The sequence below is a fragment of the Piliocolobus tephrosceles genome, chromosome 1, assembly GCF_002776525.5.
Source record: "Piliocolobus tephrosceles isolate RC106 chromosome 1, ASM277652v3, whole genome shotgun sequence".
Classification (NCBI taxonomy): domain Eukaryota; kingdom Metazoa; phylum Chordata; class Mammalia; order Primates; family Cercopithecidae; genus Piliocolobus; species Piliocolobus tephrosceles.
In genome coordinates, this window is record NC_045434.1 from 93992465 (window position 1) to 94007527 (window position 15063).

The window sequence follows — 15063 nt, forward strand, 5'->3', positions numbered from 1 at the left end:
TCCCCTCCCTTCCCCTCCCTTCCCTTCCCTTCCCTTCCCTTCCCTTCCCTTCCCTTCCCTTCCTTTCTTTTTTGAGACGGAGTCTTGCTCTGTTGCCAAGGCTGGAGTGCTGTGGTGCAATCTTAGCTCACCGCAACTTCTGCCTCCTGGGTTCAAGCAATTCTCCTGCCTCAGCCTCCCGAGTAGCTGGGATTACAGGCGTGTGTCACCACACCTGGCTAATTTTTTATATTTTTGGTAGAGACAGGGTTTCACCATGTTGGCCAGGCTGGTCTCGAACTCCTGAGCTCAGGTGATCCGCCCTCCTCGGTCTCCCAAAGGGCTGGGATTACAGGTGTGAGCCACCGCGCCTGGCCACCACCACCTGCTTCTAAGCATGTGCCTCCACCGTGGCTTCTGTTCCTCTATTTTCATAACTGCAGACAGAAGGCAAATCCGTATTTTTAATTTTTTTCATAGAAGGTATTGAATAGGGATTGAAGTGCCTATTCCTGTATGAAACAGAGAGGCTGGCTTAGGATTGCTCAGCACTGCTGGGTCAGAGTACAAAGAACCCCAGGGCAGCTGAGGCCTCCTTGCCCTTTGAGACCCAGATAAGTTTGCCTTGAATTCCAAAGGCTTCCCCAAGATTTCCAGGTGTTCCCAGGAGACTTGCATTCTCAGTTCTCTGCCTCCCGGCTCCTGGATTTTAGTGTCAACCAGACAGGAATGAGGCCCCTTCTTGGATTCTCCCACAAAGGCTCCACCTACAGGATGCAAATATGAGTGTGGGAGATTTTACTCAAGATTGCGGGGCTGCTGGGAGAAGCCACACCCAACAGACTACTCAAGACTGAGGGGCGGTCCCTAAGCCTCCCACCACAGGATCCCCAGCCTTCTCCCTCACCTTATCCTTTGGGTCCTTCTATCTCTCCCTCCAGGACGGGCCTGGGAACCTCATGCAGGAAGGCAGGGTAAATGGGCTCCCAGTTCTTTCCCAAAATGCACAGGCCCAGCCCATTCAGTACTCAGCAAACAGAGGCCTCTCCCAAACACTGAAGGGTCCACCCTGTCTAGGAGAGATTGAGGTTATCACTGTTTTCCTGATATGTGTATCAAGCACCCAGCATAGCCCCAACATGCAATGGCCTTTGCCTTTTTTCCTTTCTTTTTTTTTGTTTTTGTTTTTGTTTTTGAGATGGAGTCTTGCTCTGTCTCCCAGGTTGGAGTGCAGTGCGTGATCTCGGCTCACTGCAACCTCTGCCTCCCAGGTTCAAGCAATTCTCTTGCCTCAGCCTCCTGAGTAGCTGGGATTACAGGCGTGTGCCACCACACCCAGCTAATTTTTGTATTTTTAGTAGAGACGGGGTTTCACCATGTTGGTCAGGCTGGTCTCGAACCCCTGACCTTGTGATCCACCTGCCTCGAGCCTCCCAAAGTGCTGGGATTATAGGAGTGAGCCACCGTGCTCGGCCTTCTTTTCCTTTTTTGACACTTAAAAAATGCCAATATTCCAGCTGGATGCAGTACTCTGGACACTATACTCCAGCCCAGGCTGGAGTACAGTGGCATGATCTCAGCTCACTGCAACCTCTGCCTCCCAGGCTCAAGCGAGCCTCCTGCCTCAGCCCCCTAAGTAGCTGGAACTACAGGCACGTGCTACCATGCCCGGCTAATTCTTTTGTATTTTTGGTAGAGATGGGGTTTCACTATGTCATCCAGGCTGGTCTCAAACTCCTGAGCTCAAGTGATCTGCCCGCCTCGGCCTCCCAAAGTGCTGGGATTACAGGCTTGAGCCACTGTGCCCAGCCCAAGGTGGTATTATTATCAACCCCACTGAACAGATGAGGAAACTGAGGCTGCTGAGGGTAGGTGACTTGCCTGCAGTTATACAACTTGTACCTTGCGTGGGAGCCACTTCCTTCTTCTCACTCCGCCTGCCTGTCCACCATCTAGGGACCATCTTCCTGTGGATCTTCTGGCCTAGCTTCAACTCTGCACTCACAGCGCTGGGTGCTGGGCAGCATCGGACGGCCCTCAACACATACTACTCCCTGGCTGCCAGCACCCTCGGCACCTTTGCCTTGTCGGCCCTTGTGGGAGAAGACGGGAGGCTTGACATGGTATGGGGAAGAGGACTTCAGAGAGGCAGAGGGGGTGGCCTGGGCGGGGGAGGAGAGGTCTGAGACCATCAGGAAAGATTCTCCCGGGGAACAGATAAGGGCACAGGCATAGGGGCTCCATCTGTGCTGGTGGCTGTGGGGTCAGAATGGGAGGAGATATGATAGCAGGAAGAGTGAGAGGCTAGATGGCAGAGGGACTTCCAGAAGCAGTAGGTGTCACTGTGGTGGGTAGGGTTGGGTTGCTGTGGGTGTGGCGATCTGAAAGGGCCTCCAATACTTTGCTCTTCCCTTAGGTTCACATCCAAAATGCAGCGCTGGCTGGAGGGGTTGTGGTGGGGACCTCGAGTGAGATGATGCTGACACCCTTTGGGGCTCTGGCAGCTGGCTTCTTGGCTGGGACTGTCTCCACGCTGGGGTACAAGTTCTTTACGGTATAGATGCCTCTTGGGGCCTGGGCAGAACATGGAGTCTTCGGTGACTTTCCTCCCGCCTCTCCAACAGGAGGAGATGGTGGGGGGTGGGCACAGAAGACTCATGATCTGTCCTGCCCTCCAGCCCATCCTTGAATCAAAATTCAAAGTCCAAGACACATGTGGAGTCCACAACCTCCATGGGATGCCAGGGGTCCTGGGGGCCCTCCTGGGGGTCCTTGTGGCTGGGCTTGCCACCCATGAAGCTTATGGAGATGGGTGAGTTTCCTCCCAGCCCGCACTGCAGTCACCATCCCTCTGGAACGACCTCTGCCATTCTCTTTCTTTGTGTGTGACCAAGAAAAAAGAATTAATTAATTCATTCCTCCATATTCTGGGAGCAAAGGAAATTGGAGTTAACAAAACCAATCCAGAAACTGCCCTCCTGGTCCTCAATCAAGTGCAGCAGAAGGTCACGGACAAATGACTTCAAGAGTGTTACTTGTTACTGAAGGGTCAGTAAGAGTTAGTAACCCTTAGGATCTATTTTTGCACATCAAGGGTGGGCAAGAGCAACCCACAAATGGAGTCTTGAAAGGTACCTAGGTGCCTGCTGGCCTACAAGGGTGGAAAAGTGTTCCAGGCTGTGGGCCTGGCTTAAGCAGTGGCCTGGTGGTGAGACTCAGCCTGGCATGCACCCTCGAGACCCACTTCACATCCCCCAGTGCGAGTTTCAGTGCCATGAGTAGCCCTGGCTCCGTGCTGCATCCCTCTCTCCCCCTACCACTGCCTTTCCACCATCTGGTCTCCCTGCAGCCTGGAGAGTGTGTTTCCACTCATAGCTGAGGGCCAGCGCAGTGCCACGTCACAGGCCATGCACCAGCTCTTCGGGCTGTTGGTCACACTGATGTTTGCCTCCGTGGGTGGGGGCCTCGGAGGTGAGTAACCTTGGATTTTTCAGAGGAAGGGGCATGGGATCCTATACCCCTGACATGAATTCATTCAATCATAGATATTTATGGAGCATCTACTTTGTGCCATAAAGTAGGGATTGGGCTGTGGGTTAAGGAGTAACCAACCTCCTGCAGGCACAGAGGTGCATGCAGTTGTTTGCTCCTTTCTGGTGCCAAGGGCAGCTGGGGAGTCGGCGAGGGGTGAGCGAGGCCCTCTCTTACAGGTCTATGCTTGCCTGTGCTGTTCCCTCTGCCCACTAGAGGGAAGCCCAACCTCAGGCTGAGGCCTAGAAGAGGCTAGCTGCGCCATGTGGGGCAGGGACAGGGAGGGGAGCAGACGGCCTGCCACCTCCAGATGCCAGTGCGAAAACCTTTCACAGAGGCGCACTGCCCATGGCCCTGGGTCAGGCAGTCCCTCTTCATGTTTGGCCTTAGTCTTTTTGGCCTTCACAATAAAAGGATTCAGCATCCCCTCCCTTCTGCTTTTACCTGGAAATTTCCTTCCTTCCCTCCCTCCTACCCTCCTTTCCTCCCTCCCTTCCTTCCTTTCTTTTTCTTTTTCTTTTTTTGAGACGGAGTCTCGCTCTGACGCCCAGGCTGGAGTGCAGTGGCCAGATCTCAGCTCACTGCCAGCTCCGCCTCCCGGGTTCACGCCATTCTCCTGCCTCAGCCTCCCGAGTAGCTGGGACTACAGGCGCCCGCCACCTCGCCCCGCTAGTTTTTTTGTATTTTTAGTAGAGATGGGGTTTCACCGTGTTAGCCAGGATGGTCTCGATCTCCTGATCTAGTGATCCGCCCATCTCGGCCTCCCAAAGTGCTGGGATTACAGGCTTGAGCCACCGCGCCCAGCCTCTTTTTCTTTTTTTCGATGGAACCTTGCTCTGTCACCCAGGCTGAAGTGCAGTGGTATGATCTCGGCTCATTGCAACCTCTTTCTCCCGGGTTCAAGTGATTCTCCTCCCTCAGCCTCCCTAGTAGCTGGGATTACAGGCATGCACCACCACACCCAGCTAATTTTTTGTATTTTTACTAGAGATGGGGTTTCACCGTGTTGACCAGGCTAGTCTTGAACTCCTGACCTCAGGTGATCCGCCCCCCTTGGCCTCCCAAAGTGCTGGGATTACAGGCTTGAGCCACGGTGCCCAACCACCTGGAGATTTTCATTCTCTAATATGGTTTAGTTCATTCATTTAATAACTTTTTTTTTTTTTTTTTTTTGAGACGGAGTCTTGCTCTGTCGCCCAGGCTAGAGTGCAGTGGCTGGATCTCAGCTCACCGCAACCTCTGCCTCCTGGGTTCACGCCATTCTCCTGCCTCAGCCTCCCGAGTGGCTGGGACCACAGGCGCCCACCACCTCGCCCGGCTAATTTTTTGTATTTTTAGTAGAGACGGGGTTTCACCGTGTTAGCCAGGAGGGTCTCGATCTCCTGACCTCGTGATCTGCCCGTCTCGGCCTCCCAAAGTGCTGGGATTAAAGGCTTGAGCCACCGCGCCCGGCTTAATAACTTTTTTATGCAATAAGCATTTTCTTTGAGGCAGAGTCTTGTTCTGTCACACAGGCTGGAGTGCAGTGGCACAATCTCAGCTCACTGCAACCTCTGTCTTCCAGGCTCAAATGATTCTCCTGCCTCAACCTCCCAAGTAGTGGCATGCCACTATGCCCATATATATATATATGGAGAGAGAGAGAGAGAGAGAGAGTTTTGCTCTTGTAGCCCAGGCTGGAGTGCAATGTCATGATCTCGGCTCACTTTAACCTCCACCTCCTGGGTTCAAGTGATTCTCCTGCCTCAGCCTCCCAAGTATCTGGGATTACAGGCACCCCCCACCACACCCGGATAATTTTTGTATTTTTAGTAGAGACGGGGTTTCACCATGTTGGCCAGACTGGTCTTGACCTCCTGACCTCAGGTGATCCACCTGCCTTGGCCTCCCAAAGTGCTGGGATTACAGGCGTGAGCCACCACACCCTTCCTAATTTTTGTAATTTTAGTGGAGATGGGCTTGCTTTCACCATATTGGCCAGGCTGGTCTTGAACTGCTGACTTTAAGTGATTTGTCTGCCTCAGCCTCCCAAAGTGCTGAGATTACAGGCGTGAGCCACTGCGCCCGGCCACAAGAAGCATTTTCTGTGCCCCTCCTGTGTGGGAGGCCACAGAAAGCTCAGCAGCTGTGGTTCATGATGGAATCAGGAACTGGTCTATTACCAACTGCGTACACTTGAGCAAATTATTTAACTTCTGAGTCTTGTTTCTTTGTTTGTAATACGGGGTAATATTGGCCTTGCAGGGTTGTTGTGATTACTCAGGAAAGCAAGACTAATCAAGCACTTTGCATGGGGCCTGGCACATAGTAGACACTCAACAAATACTGCTTTTGCCTGCACAGGCATCATATTGGTCTCATGCCTCCCAGACCCCTGTGCCCTATGGCACTGGGTGGCACCCTCCTCCATGGTGGGGGGCAGAGAAGCCTCACAGATCCTTCCCTACCACCACCAGGGCTCCTGCTGAAGCTACCCTTTCTGGACTCCCCCCTAGACTCCCAGTGCTACGAGGACCAAGTTCACTGGCAGGTGAGACGTCACTGGGCACTTACAGCCTCTGAGTCTCCCTTCCCTGCCTTGTCTCCTGTGGCCCAAGCTGCCTTCTTCCTTCCTTGCTGCTGCTTCTCCTCTGGGGTACACCCCTGAGCTGTGGCTTCCAGGCTCCTGGAGCTACCCTTTCACCTCTACCCACTCCTGCCTTCCAGGTGCCTGGCGATCATGAAGATGAAGCCCAGAGACCTCTGAGGGTGGAGGAGGCAGACACTCAGGCCTAACCCACTGCTGGCTCCTGAGAGGACATGCTCCTTTTCAAAGATGCTGACTGGCTGCTACTGGGAAGTTCTTTCTGAGCCCCCATTCCTCCGGCTGCAAGAAGGGAGCCATGAGCCAGAAGGAGGCCCCTTTCCACAGGCAGCATCTCCACAGGGAGAGGGGCAGCAGGAGGCTGGGAGATGGTGGGGAGTGGGGCCATAACTGGGTACGGTGGGGGGAACCTCACCAGCTACCTGAACCGACTGCCCTACCAGCCTGCACTTGGGTAGAAGAGGCCAAAGTGAGGCACCCAAGTGATCCACTGGCCCCATGTCACACAGTTACAGTGAAGCCCAAGCCAGGCCTGGTTTGAGGGTGATAAATGCCACCATCTCTAAGGGTTCTGACTCCTTGTCTTTGTGCCCTGGGAACATAAGAAGTTCCTCTTACCTTCTAACTGACAATGGTAGAACCTCCTGGAGGTTCCTGGAGAGGCAGGAAAGGGCTTTAGTGCTGACAAATGCCTGATCTGTGGAAGTCCCTCTCCAGTGCCATGTCCTACCAGGCCAGTGCCCCGCCTAGGCTTGCCTGTCTCCAGGCACAGGGAGTTCATTCTCTCCCAGAAAACAGGATTTTTTTTGTTATAGGATGTCTTGGGCTGCGGGAGAGAGTTCTTCCTGTTCCAGAACTGCTGTTACTCTGACCTTCAACTCGGGCAGCCTCTGAGCAGAGAAGGAAGAGGGTGCCCACAGAGCCCAAAGGGCCACCAATAAGCTAGAAGCAGCCAGCACCTAGTTGCCACTTATGTCCCTGTCCCGAGACTGAGGAGTGGGGAATAGCAAGGGTATCATTGTGTGGATTAGGGCTGTGGCAGAGAAGGTTGAAGACACCACCCGATGCCCACTCAAGGGCCTCTGTTGTCCTGAAGTCATTTGACCACCAGAGGGCGCTCCAAATCCAGAAGAGGAAGATGCCGCCTTTATGCCCCTCCTTGGTCCTCTATGAAGAATGAAACTCCTTCCTATAGCCTAACCCCCTTCCTGTCTGCTTCATCTCTGGTGCTCATGCATTCATGCCACAAGCCTTTTTTGAGTTCCTATCCCCCACTACATGTCAGGCAGATGCCAGGGGTTTCAGGTCTCTCATCCAGCAGAAATCCATCCCTCCAAGTAGACTGGAGCCCCCTTTCCAACACTGAAGGACTGGGACCCCCTCCGCCTTCTCCTGCCTGTCCCCTAGGCTTCTGACTACAGCTATCTCTCCCCTAAAACCAAGACCAATCAGACATAGGAACCTAAGGAGGAAGTGGAAGGATTCCTGGGACCTAGCCCTGGAATGAGGACAAAAGGCCCCATCAGGCTCCATGCTCACCGTAGCTGGAGGGACTGAGCTGGGCTGGTTGGAGAGGCCAAGCACAGGGGTGAGGAGAAGGAGGTTGAGGAACAGGCTTCTGTGGAGCCATCCCAGCTCATGTGGCCCAATTGTGCCTCTGTCTCTTCAGCTCCTCTCCTTCCTCCACAGCCCCCCATGCCCACTGTTGGTTGGGGGCAGGTGTGTTGGGAGGAGACCCTTGTGTGGAAGCAGAAGGATGACTGCTGGAATCACAAAAAGGTTCCTGGCCACTGTCAGCCCTTGCTAAGAGGAAGGGAGGGAGTTTGGGAGAGCTGAGGCCCCACCCCCCATTCTGCCTATGGGGCCTCCGTTCTCAGCTCTGCTCTGCGTAGGCCCAGGTACAGCCAGCTGGCCAGTTCTCCCGAGTCCTCAGAGATCTGAAAGAAGACTTTCAGGAAAGGGGGATTCAAGGATAGGGTGAGATCTCTTCCCGCCCCAGCCCATTCTGGGTGAGGAAAGCTACAAATCTTCATTTATTCATGGCACCAGCTGGGTAAGGTGACTCACACCTATAATTCCAGCACTTTGGCAGGCTGAGGCAGGAGGATTGCTTGAGCCCAGGAGTTTGAGACCATCGTGGGCAATATAGTGGGACAGCATCTCTACAAAAAAATTAGCCACGTGTGGTGGTGTGCACCTGTAGTCCCCACGAATCAGGAGGCTGAGGCAGAAGGATTGTTTGAGCCCAGCAGTTCATTGCAGTGAGCCATGATCGCTCTACTGTACCCCAGCCTAGGTGAGAGAGACCCTAGCTCAAAAAACAAACAAACAAACAAACAAAAATTCATGTCACTAACATTTTACAACCTGACCTTTTCCCTCTGCTGGTTGATTCCTTCCTGATTACAACCAACTCTTCTCCAGGTCTGAAAAAAATGGGCAGCTTCTAGCCCCGACTGGTCATTGGCTCGGGGGAGCGGCCCATCTCAATCCAGGGAGGCTTCCTGGAAAAGGGACAACTGAGCCCTTTTAAGGGGAAGGCAGTTGCCCAGCCAAGTTCCACAGGACAAAGAGTACAGGTCTCATCATAGCTTGCCAAGATGTCCGAGAAAGGGTCAGGGAGAGAGCTAACCCGTAAGAGGTGGCCCTGTGTGTGCCCTGTAAAAAGATAGTTCCAAGCTCTGTCGCCTCTGTGAAGCCTCCCATGGCCCAGGCAATGATGTTGATCCCTGCCTCAAGCCCCTGCACCCTGATCCCATTCTTATTCAGGGGACTGTCTGCCCAGGACGGAACTTTCCTAAGCCTAACCCTTGGTATTTCACTCTATTTCCTCCTCTCCACTACTTTACCTTGAGTGCTGGACTCATCATGGGACCTCCAGACCTTGTTCCACTTCATACGACTGAGCCATTCTTTGTGGTCTGGGTGTGGGTGATCATCCCACCACCGATTTCAGTCAGGGAGCTCAGAGGGCAGGAAAGACAGGTACCCTTAGCGCCCCTGCTCAAATGCGACCAAGACCAAGCGCTTCCCTCCTCTCCCCTGGAGTCCCTGCCTCAGCAGCATTGTCCCCCACATGGTGGCCCATCTATTCAGGCTAGGTCAACATGGGGACAACGAGCAGGTCAAGGAGGTGGCAGGGACAGGGGCCAAGGGGTCTCCTTCCTCACCCCTTCAGGACAATGAGGCCTCTGCCCCTCAGGGACAGCCCCTCTGATCAGCACCATTATTCCTCTCAGTGCAGGACAATTGGACACTTGCCCGCTCATGAACTCTATCTATCCAACCCCAATGCCTGATCTCTGAGGACAATGATGGACGAGGACACGGCCCCTGCCTGCGCCCCAGAGAAGACTGTCGCGGGGAGACAGGCTGCGCTGGGGTCAAGTTGGAAGCCCGCGGGGCCAGCGGCATTGAGGGAAGGTTCTCGGGAAGCAGCCATCCGCTGTTCTGGCTTGGCGCAAGTGTGTGTGGACGACAGCAGGATTTCCTGCCCAGGGACTCTGGATAGGAGGCCCAAGGTCCCCAGGAGCCCCCAGGTGCTTCTGCCCTGTGTGGCCAGAGCCTCGTCGGCCAGGAGCTAGAAGCTGCTCCTCTGACCTCCAGAGGACCCGGCACTCCGAACCCCGCGCAGCCTGGGAAAGGCCTGAGATTCCCCCGTATTGGGATTCACATCACGACGCGGCGGCCCCAACTCAGGGAGGAATTAGACACGGCGTGGGTGTCCCAAGTGCGGGGCGGTGGCCGTCCTGGGGCAGACGAGCGCTGCTGCCGCGTCCCCCCATCTCACCCCGATATTCCGCTCCCACCGTCGGGATCTCCCCCACCGCCTCCCCGGGCCCTGCGCTCCCCTTCTCCTTTGTCTGGCCCGCCTGCTCCCAGCCGGTCAGCCGCGCCGCCCCGCGCGCCCCGGCCCGTGCGCCCGCCGCCGCCGCCCGGGAACAATGCGGGCCAATGTCTCCGGGCGGGCGAGCCGGCTATGCAAATGCCCAACGGCCTGTGAGAATTCCCTTCGCCGCCGCCTGGGCTTCCACGGCCTGAAAAGGGCTGGCGGCCGGGCCTGGATGGGGGAGGCGGCCACTGCATAGGGATGAGGTGTCGTCCCGGAGCGCCCGGGACAGAGCGCCATTGTCTGTGCTGCCGTCGTGTGATCGCCAGTGGAGTCCGCCAGCCCGAGAGGAAGGCGGAGGGTGACCGGAACTAGGCCTTGGGGCGCAGAGGGGTGGGCATCTGTCCCCCGCCCCACGTACCTACTCCTCTCCCCAAAGAGCCTTGACCTGGGGACGTGGCCATGGTGGCCCCCGTCTTGGCTGCCCCATCACTAGCCTGGGGGCCTGCACAAGTCTGAGCCTGTGTCTCTTGGGGTTTAAAGCTGGTCATCATTGGGGCTCTTCTTACCCTCCCTCCCTCTTAACCTGCTCCCTGCAAACTCCATCCATTTATACACTTCATATTGATCCAAAAGACTTTGACAGGTGTCTCTGAGGCCAGTTCTTTCCAGAGCCCTGAGAGAAATACTTGTGGTGTCCCCAAAGCAAAAGAGGTTACTGGGCAGAGATGCCCCAAGGCCCAGTCCAGGCCTTCTTTCTTTTCTCTGCCATCCACCACTAGGTAAGGAGCCCCAACTTTTTACTGGGAGAAAGACCAGTTATGGCAGGATGAAAATAAACTTCTCCAATGCCACAGAGGTGTGGGCTTGTCACACAAAGTCCCTCCCACAAGCAAAAGAAGTGCATCCCTGTGTCCCAGCATGGGAGATTGTACCCATCTAATAGAAGGCACTGATCAAATACTTGAGAATACCCGGGCAGCAGGCAGGAGAGCTCTCTGCTCAAAGCAGTGCCTGTTCTGGCTGGGAACTTGGCACTCTGGACTTGAGCACTTCCAGGCTGAGCTCCAGTGAATGGGCTGGAGTCTTTGCAAGGCACAGGACCTGAGTTCACCTTTTCTAAATCCACCCTGAGACTCAGGAGCAAGGGCTTCTGCCACTCAAGTGAGATGCTGTTTTGGAGACGGTGCTTGGGTCCTTGAAGCAGTGATGCTTCCAGGATTCATAATGGCTTCAGGGGCAACACCAAAATGAGAACTGTCCCAGGATCCCCAGGTCTCCAGTGGCAGGAAGGCGAGAGAGGCTGAATGAACGGAGGAAGGAGGAAGGGAGGAGGGCAGACAGTCTTCTGGAAGGCAGGGCCCCAGCGCTGGGCTCAGAGGCCTGTTCCTTTGTGCTCTGGCCCAGCCTTCCACCTGAGATGCAGCTCTTCCCCTCTGTCCCCCTGGCCTCTATAAAGATCAAGGTGCAGCATGCGTGTCAGCCATTCTGGGGTGTGTGAGGCAGTGGGGCCTGGCTTCTGGAATAGTATTTGGAAGACTATTAGATGAGAGGAAGGTTGGGAGCAGGGACCAGGCCTAGGAGCTGAGGCATTTCATGGTGCCGAGGAGGCAGCCAGAGTTCTGTTCACCTCTATTTGGGGTAGTGGACCCTCCTTCAGCTCCTCATCTAGCCACTCTCCTATCAAGGGTGCTAGTCCAACCTGGAATCCCTGCACAGCATTCTGACCTGGGGCTGCACAGCCTCACGGAAACTCAGAAAGTGATCCAGCATCCCTACCCCTCTCCTCTGCCCACCCAAGCCCCAGAGCATATGTGTCCCTTCCATTGCCCTCCCTCTCCAAGGCATTAGCAGATGGTCACCATTGCCTTGGGCAGGCCCCAGAGCTCCCTGCCCCAAAGTGTCCCTTTCCCTTTTGCCTGGATTTCCAGGGCTCTCTGGGCTGGTCTCTGGGGCCCCAGGCAGGCGCCAAGCAGGCCCAGCTTGGCTCTGAGGCTGAGAGAGGAAATGGGCTTTGTTGTGCCTGGGCATCGTCTGGATTTTCCCACCCTGCTCTTCTTGGCAGGAAAGCCCTCAGCTGGAGAAGTTGCCCCCGCACCACACCAACGTCCTCTCCTTCCCAGCTCAGCACCATCCATCTCCGTCTCCCCAGAGCAAGGAATGTGCTCCAGGACACTGTGGGGCTTGTTCCCAATCCCCTTCTAGCTCATTTCACTCGGGCTTTTATAGATTTGCCTCCATCCCATGGGCTACTGTCTGGGTTCTGGCTCTGAAGACACAGACAGAGGTTCCCCTCCTCCCTGCAATTCCTCACACTTCACTTTGTCCCAACAGCATCTGAAGAAGCTGCACTGTGGGGGGTCAAGGCATCCTGGTGTGGGAGGCGATGGGGGGTGGGGAGTGGAGGGTGGGTCCCATTCCCCATCATTCCAGCCTCTGGCCCTGCTGGCCTCGGCTCTGGCACTGCCCACAGCGGCTGCATTATTCCCCGTGCTGCAGCCATCCATCCCCTCACCCGCCCTTCCTGTCCACGCCCCACAAGCCTCGATTATTGGTGAAATTAGCACCGGGCTTCTTGTTGGCGGTTGCTAATTAAGACCATTAATAAACACGATTATTAATGCTGTAGCAGGCAGCAGCCCAGGCATCTAATCACTGCACCGCTGGCAAGCGCTGGGCCGCCAGCTTCTGCCCGGCTCCATCTTGGAAAGGACCTGCTCCCTTTCCTGGGCCCACTCGCCTCAGGCCCTGCCAGGGGAGGATGGGTGGAGACAAAGGCACCAAGAGGAGTTCACTGAGCCTTGCAGAGAAATGGAGGCACAACCTGCACTCCAGGGAGCCCCCAAACTGGGCAGGCCAAGGCCAGGATGTGTGCCTGTGAAAGGCCTATGAACCCACCTGATGCCAGCACGCGGGGTGGGCCGGGTGGCGAGTGCGAAGGCTCTGGAGAGAGCGTGGGTGGGCGCCCGCACGGGCAGCCCTGCTCTACAGCAGCTCACAGCTCAAGTGCCCTCTGGAGTCCCCCTTTGCCTGCTGCCCTGCAAACCAGGCTGTGGAGTGTGGTCCCTCCTGCAGGGGTTTCACCGTGGTTAGGGCCATCTCAGGGACACAGGGAGGCGCTCTCTGTAAGAAGGTAGAAGACACCTCTGACCAGAACGTTTCCTTCAGTTACCGGGCGCCACCACGCGCCAGGCCAGGGGGTACTGTCATAAACAAAAGGCAGTCTCTTCCTGGGAACTGCCCCATCACCTCAGACTGCATGACGTCTGTCCCTGAATGTCTCCCTCACCCCTTTATGTGGCACGCCACCTCACACTGCCTGCAATGAGCTGTCTGTCTGTCTGTTCACCCCAACGGGGCTGTGCTCTGCGCGAGGACAGCGGCTGTGTGTCCTCAAGGGCAGTGGAAGCCCACTCTGGCTTTGGGGATGAAGCCTTTCCTGCCCCTGTCTCCGGGCCACCCTCCATCCACTCCCTTCCCTGCTTTGCTGTCCCCTGCCTGACCTCCAGCCTTGGGCTACCAGAGCAGGAGGGGTGGCAAGGAGCCCTCTGGTCCAGTTTGCCCCACTTGGACCCTGTTGGGGCAGGAGAGCCTGCTTGCTCTCAGCTGGGACTCCAGGAGGTAAGATGTGATCTGCCAGGCAGGGTGGGCCCCGGGGGCCTTTCCAGGAGCTGTCTGCTGCCTAGGCTTCCCCTCTAGCCCAGCCTGGCCTCTGCACCCCCTTCTGTCATCCACTTACACCCCAGGAAGTGATCCACAGCAGCCCAGGAGAGCTTGGGAAGGAACCTCCCCCACACACCTGCTTCCCCCCATTCTTCTCCACCCCAACTTCAATGTCTTGACTTTTTCCTACAGCTTTTGAAGGAAGAATCCACTAAGACTTCAGTCTCTCCCAACCCAGGGAATAAGAAGAGAAAAAAAGTCCTGAAAACAAAACCCCGACAACAACCTTAAAGTAGGAGAGATTGGTTGGAAGGCTTTTAATCCCTTAATCCCTCTCAGATGGGCCTTGAGACGCTAATGATTTTCCTAATTATTCCCTCCGATTTTCCCATCGCTCTGTAAGGACCTTCAAGAGGAGCGAAATTCCGAGTGAGCGGGTGTGGGATGAATGGCAGGCCCACCTCCCCCACATCGGGCCCAGAGTCCAGGCGGCTGGAGAGGTGGGGGAAGGGCCAGGAGTGCCCCCAGCTGGGCGCTTGGGCTTCTCTGCCACTGACACCCGTGTGCAGGGTGGGCCTGGGACAATGGGTCGGGGGCTGCCTGAGAGGGCCAGGTGTGGGGCTGGGGTCCCCTCAGTGTGAATGGCCCATTATCCTGCCTTGAGGATGGGAGTTGAGGGTCTCTTTGTGTCCCCCAGGAAAGGCCTCTCTGGCGATAATCACCCTGGGAGGGAGGTGGAGGTGGTGAGGAGGATCTTTAAAGGGGGCCAAACCTCCCCAGAGAACAGTTGGCCATTCAGGCCTCCAGCCCCTCTCTTGTCTCCAGCAGCCTGGGATTCAGTGGCCCATCTCTGGGGGGTGGGGCGAGGGCTAGGCCAACACACATGACCAAGCTTGGGCTCAGGCCCCCTCCCCATCAGTGTGGCCTGCCGGACTGAGCCTGGGGGTGGCTTCTCCAGGAAACCGCCCCAGCCTCCCTCTCAACCCCCACCTAATGTTGGGTACCCTGGGGCTTTGTCTCATTTCCCCTGAGACACTGAGTTCCTCTGGGGGCCAGACCTGCCTGGGAGCAGACAGTGACCTTTGACCCAGCCATGTCCTCTTTTATGAAACACGGGGATTCTCATTCCACTCCTACAAATTCCCAATGGGATGACAGCATTAGCCCCGTTTCACAGATGACAAACTGAGCACTTAGCAGACTTGTCTAAGGTTACACATCCAGTTAGGGACAAATTAAATTAGAGCTGGATCCTTCTTTTTTGTTTGTTTGTTTTTTGAAAGCCCTGATACTGTACCAGGTACAAGGCTTTTGTACATGCTGTCCCTCTGACCGAAATGCTTACCTCCCAAACAACCCGAGGGCCGATTCTGCGCCTCCCTTGGTCTTTGCTTGAATCACATCCTTCATGGAAGGAGATGTCTGGGATTTGCTTCAAAATTACACAGGAAGTGGGGGAAAAGGAGGTGGGAGTGCA

General features: G+C 55.7%; 1 protein-coding gene across 5 annotated transcripts in view; it reads left to right on the plus strand.

The window, feature by feature from the left end:
- The window catches only part of RHBG (Rh family B glycoprotein), a 17885-nt gene extending 11225 nt beyond the window's left edge, over positions 1 to 6660 (plus strand). For 3 of the 5 annotated variants that reach the window (XM_023214050.2, XM_023214049.2, XM_023214048.2), the window contains 6 exons: positions 1936 to 2102; positions 2396 to 2533; positions 2658 to 2791; positions 3329 to 3450; positions 5967 to 6040; positions 6217 to 6660. In XM_023214050.2, coding sequence (XP_023069818.1) covers positions 1936 to 2102; positions 2396 to 2533; positions 2658 to 2791; positions 3329 to 3450; positions 5967 to 6040; positions 6217 to 6285 — 704 coding nt within the window. In that variant the 3' untranslated portion in view covers positions 6286 to 6660. Of the gene's footprint in view, positions 1 to 1935; positions 2103 to 2395; positions 2534 to 2657; positions 2792 to 3328; positions 3451 to 5853; positions 6041 to 6216 lie in introns of all 5 variants that reach the window. The other 2 variants (XR_002731950.2, XR_002731951.2) reach the window with 1 other exon arrangement.
- Positions 6661 to 15063: the final 8403 nt, after the last annotated feature.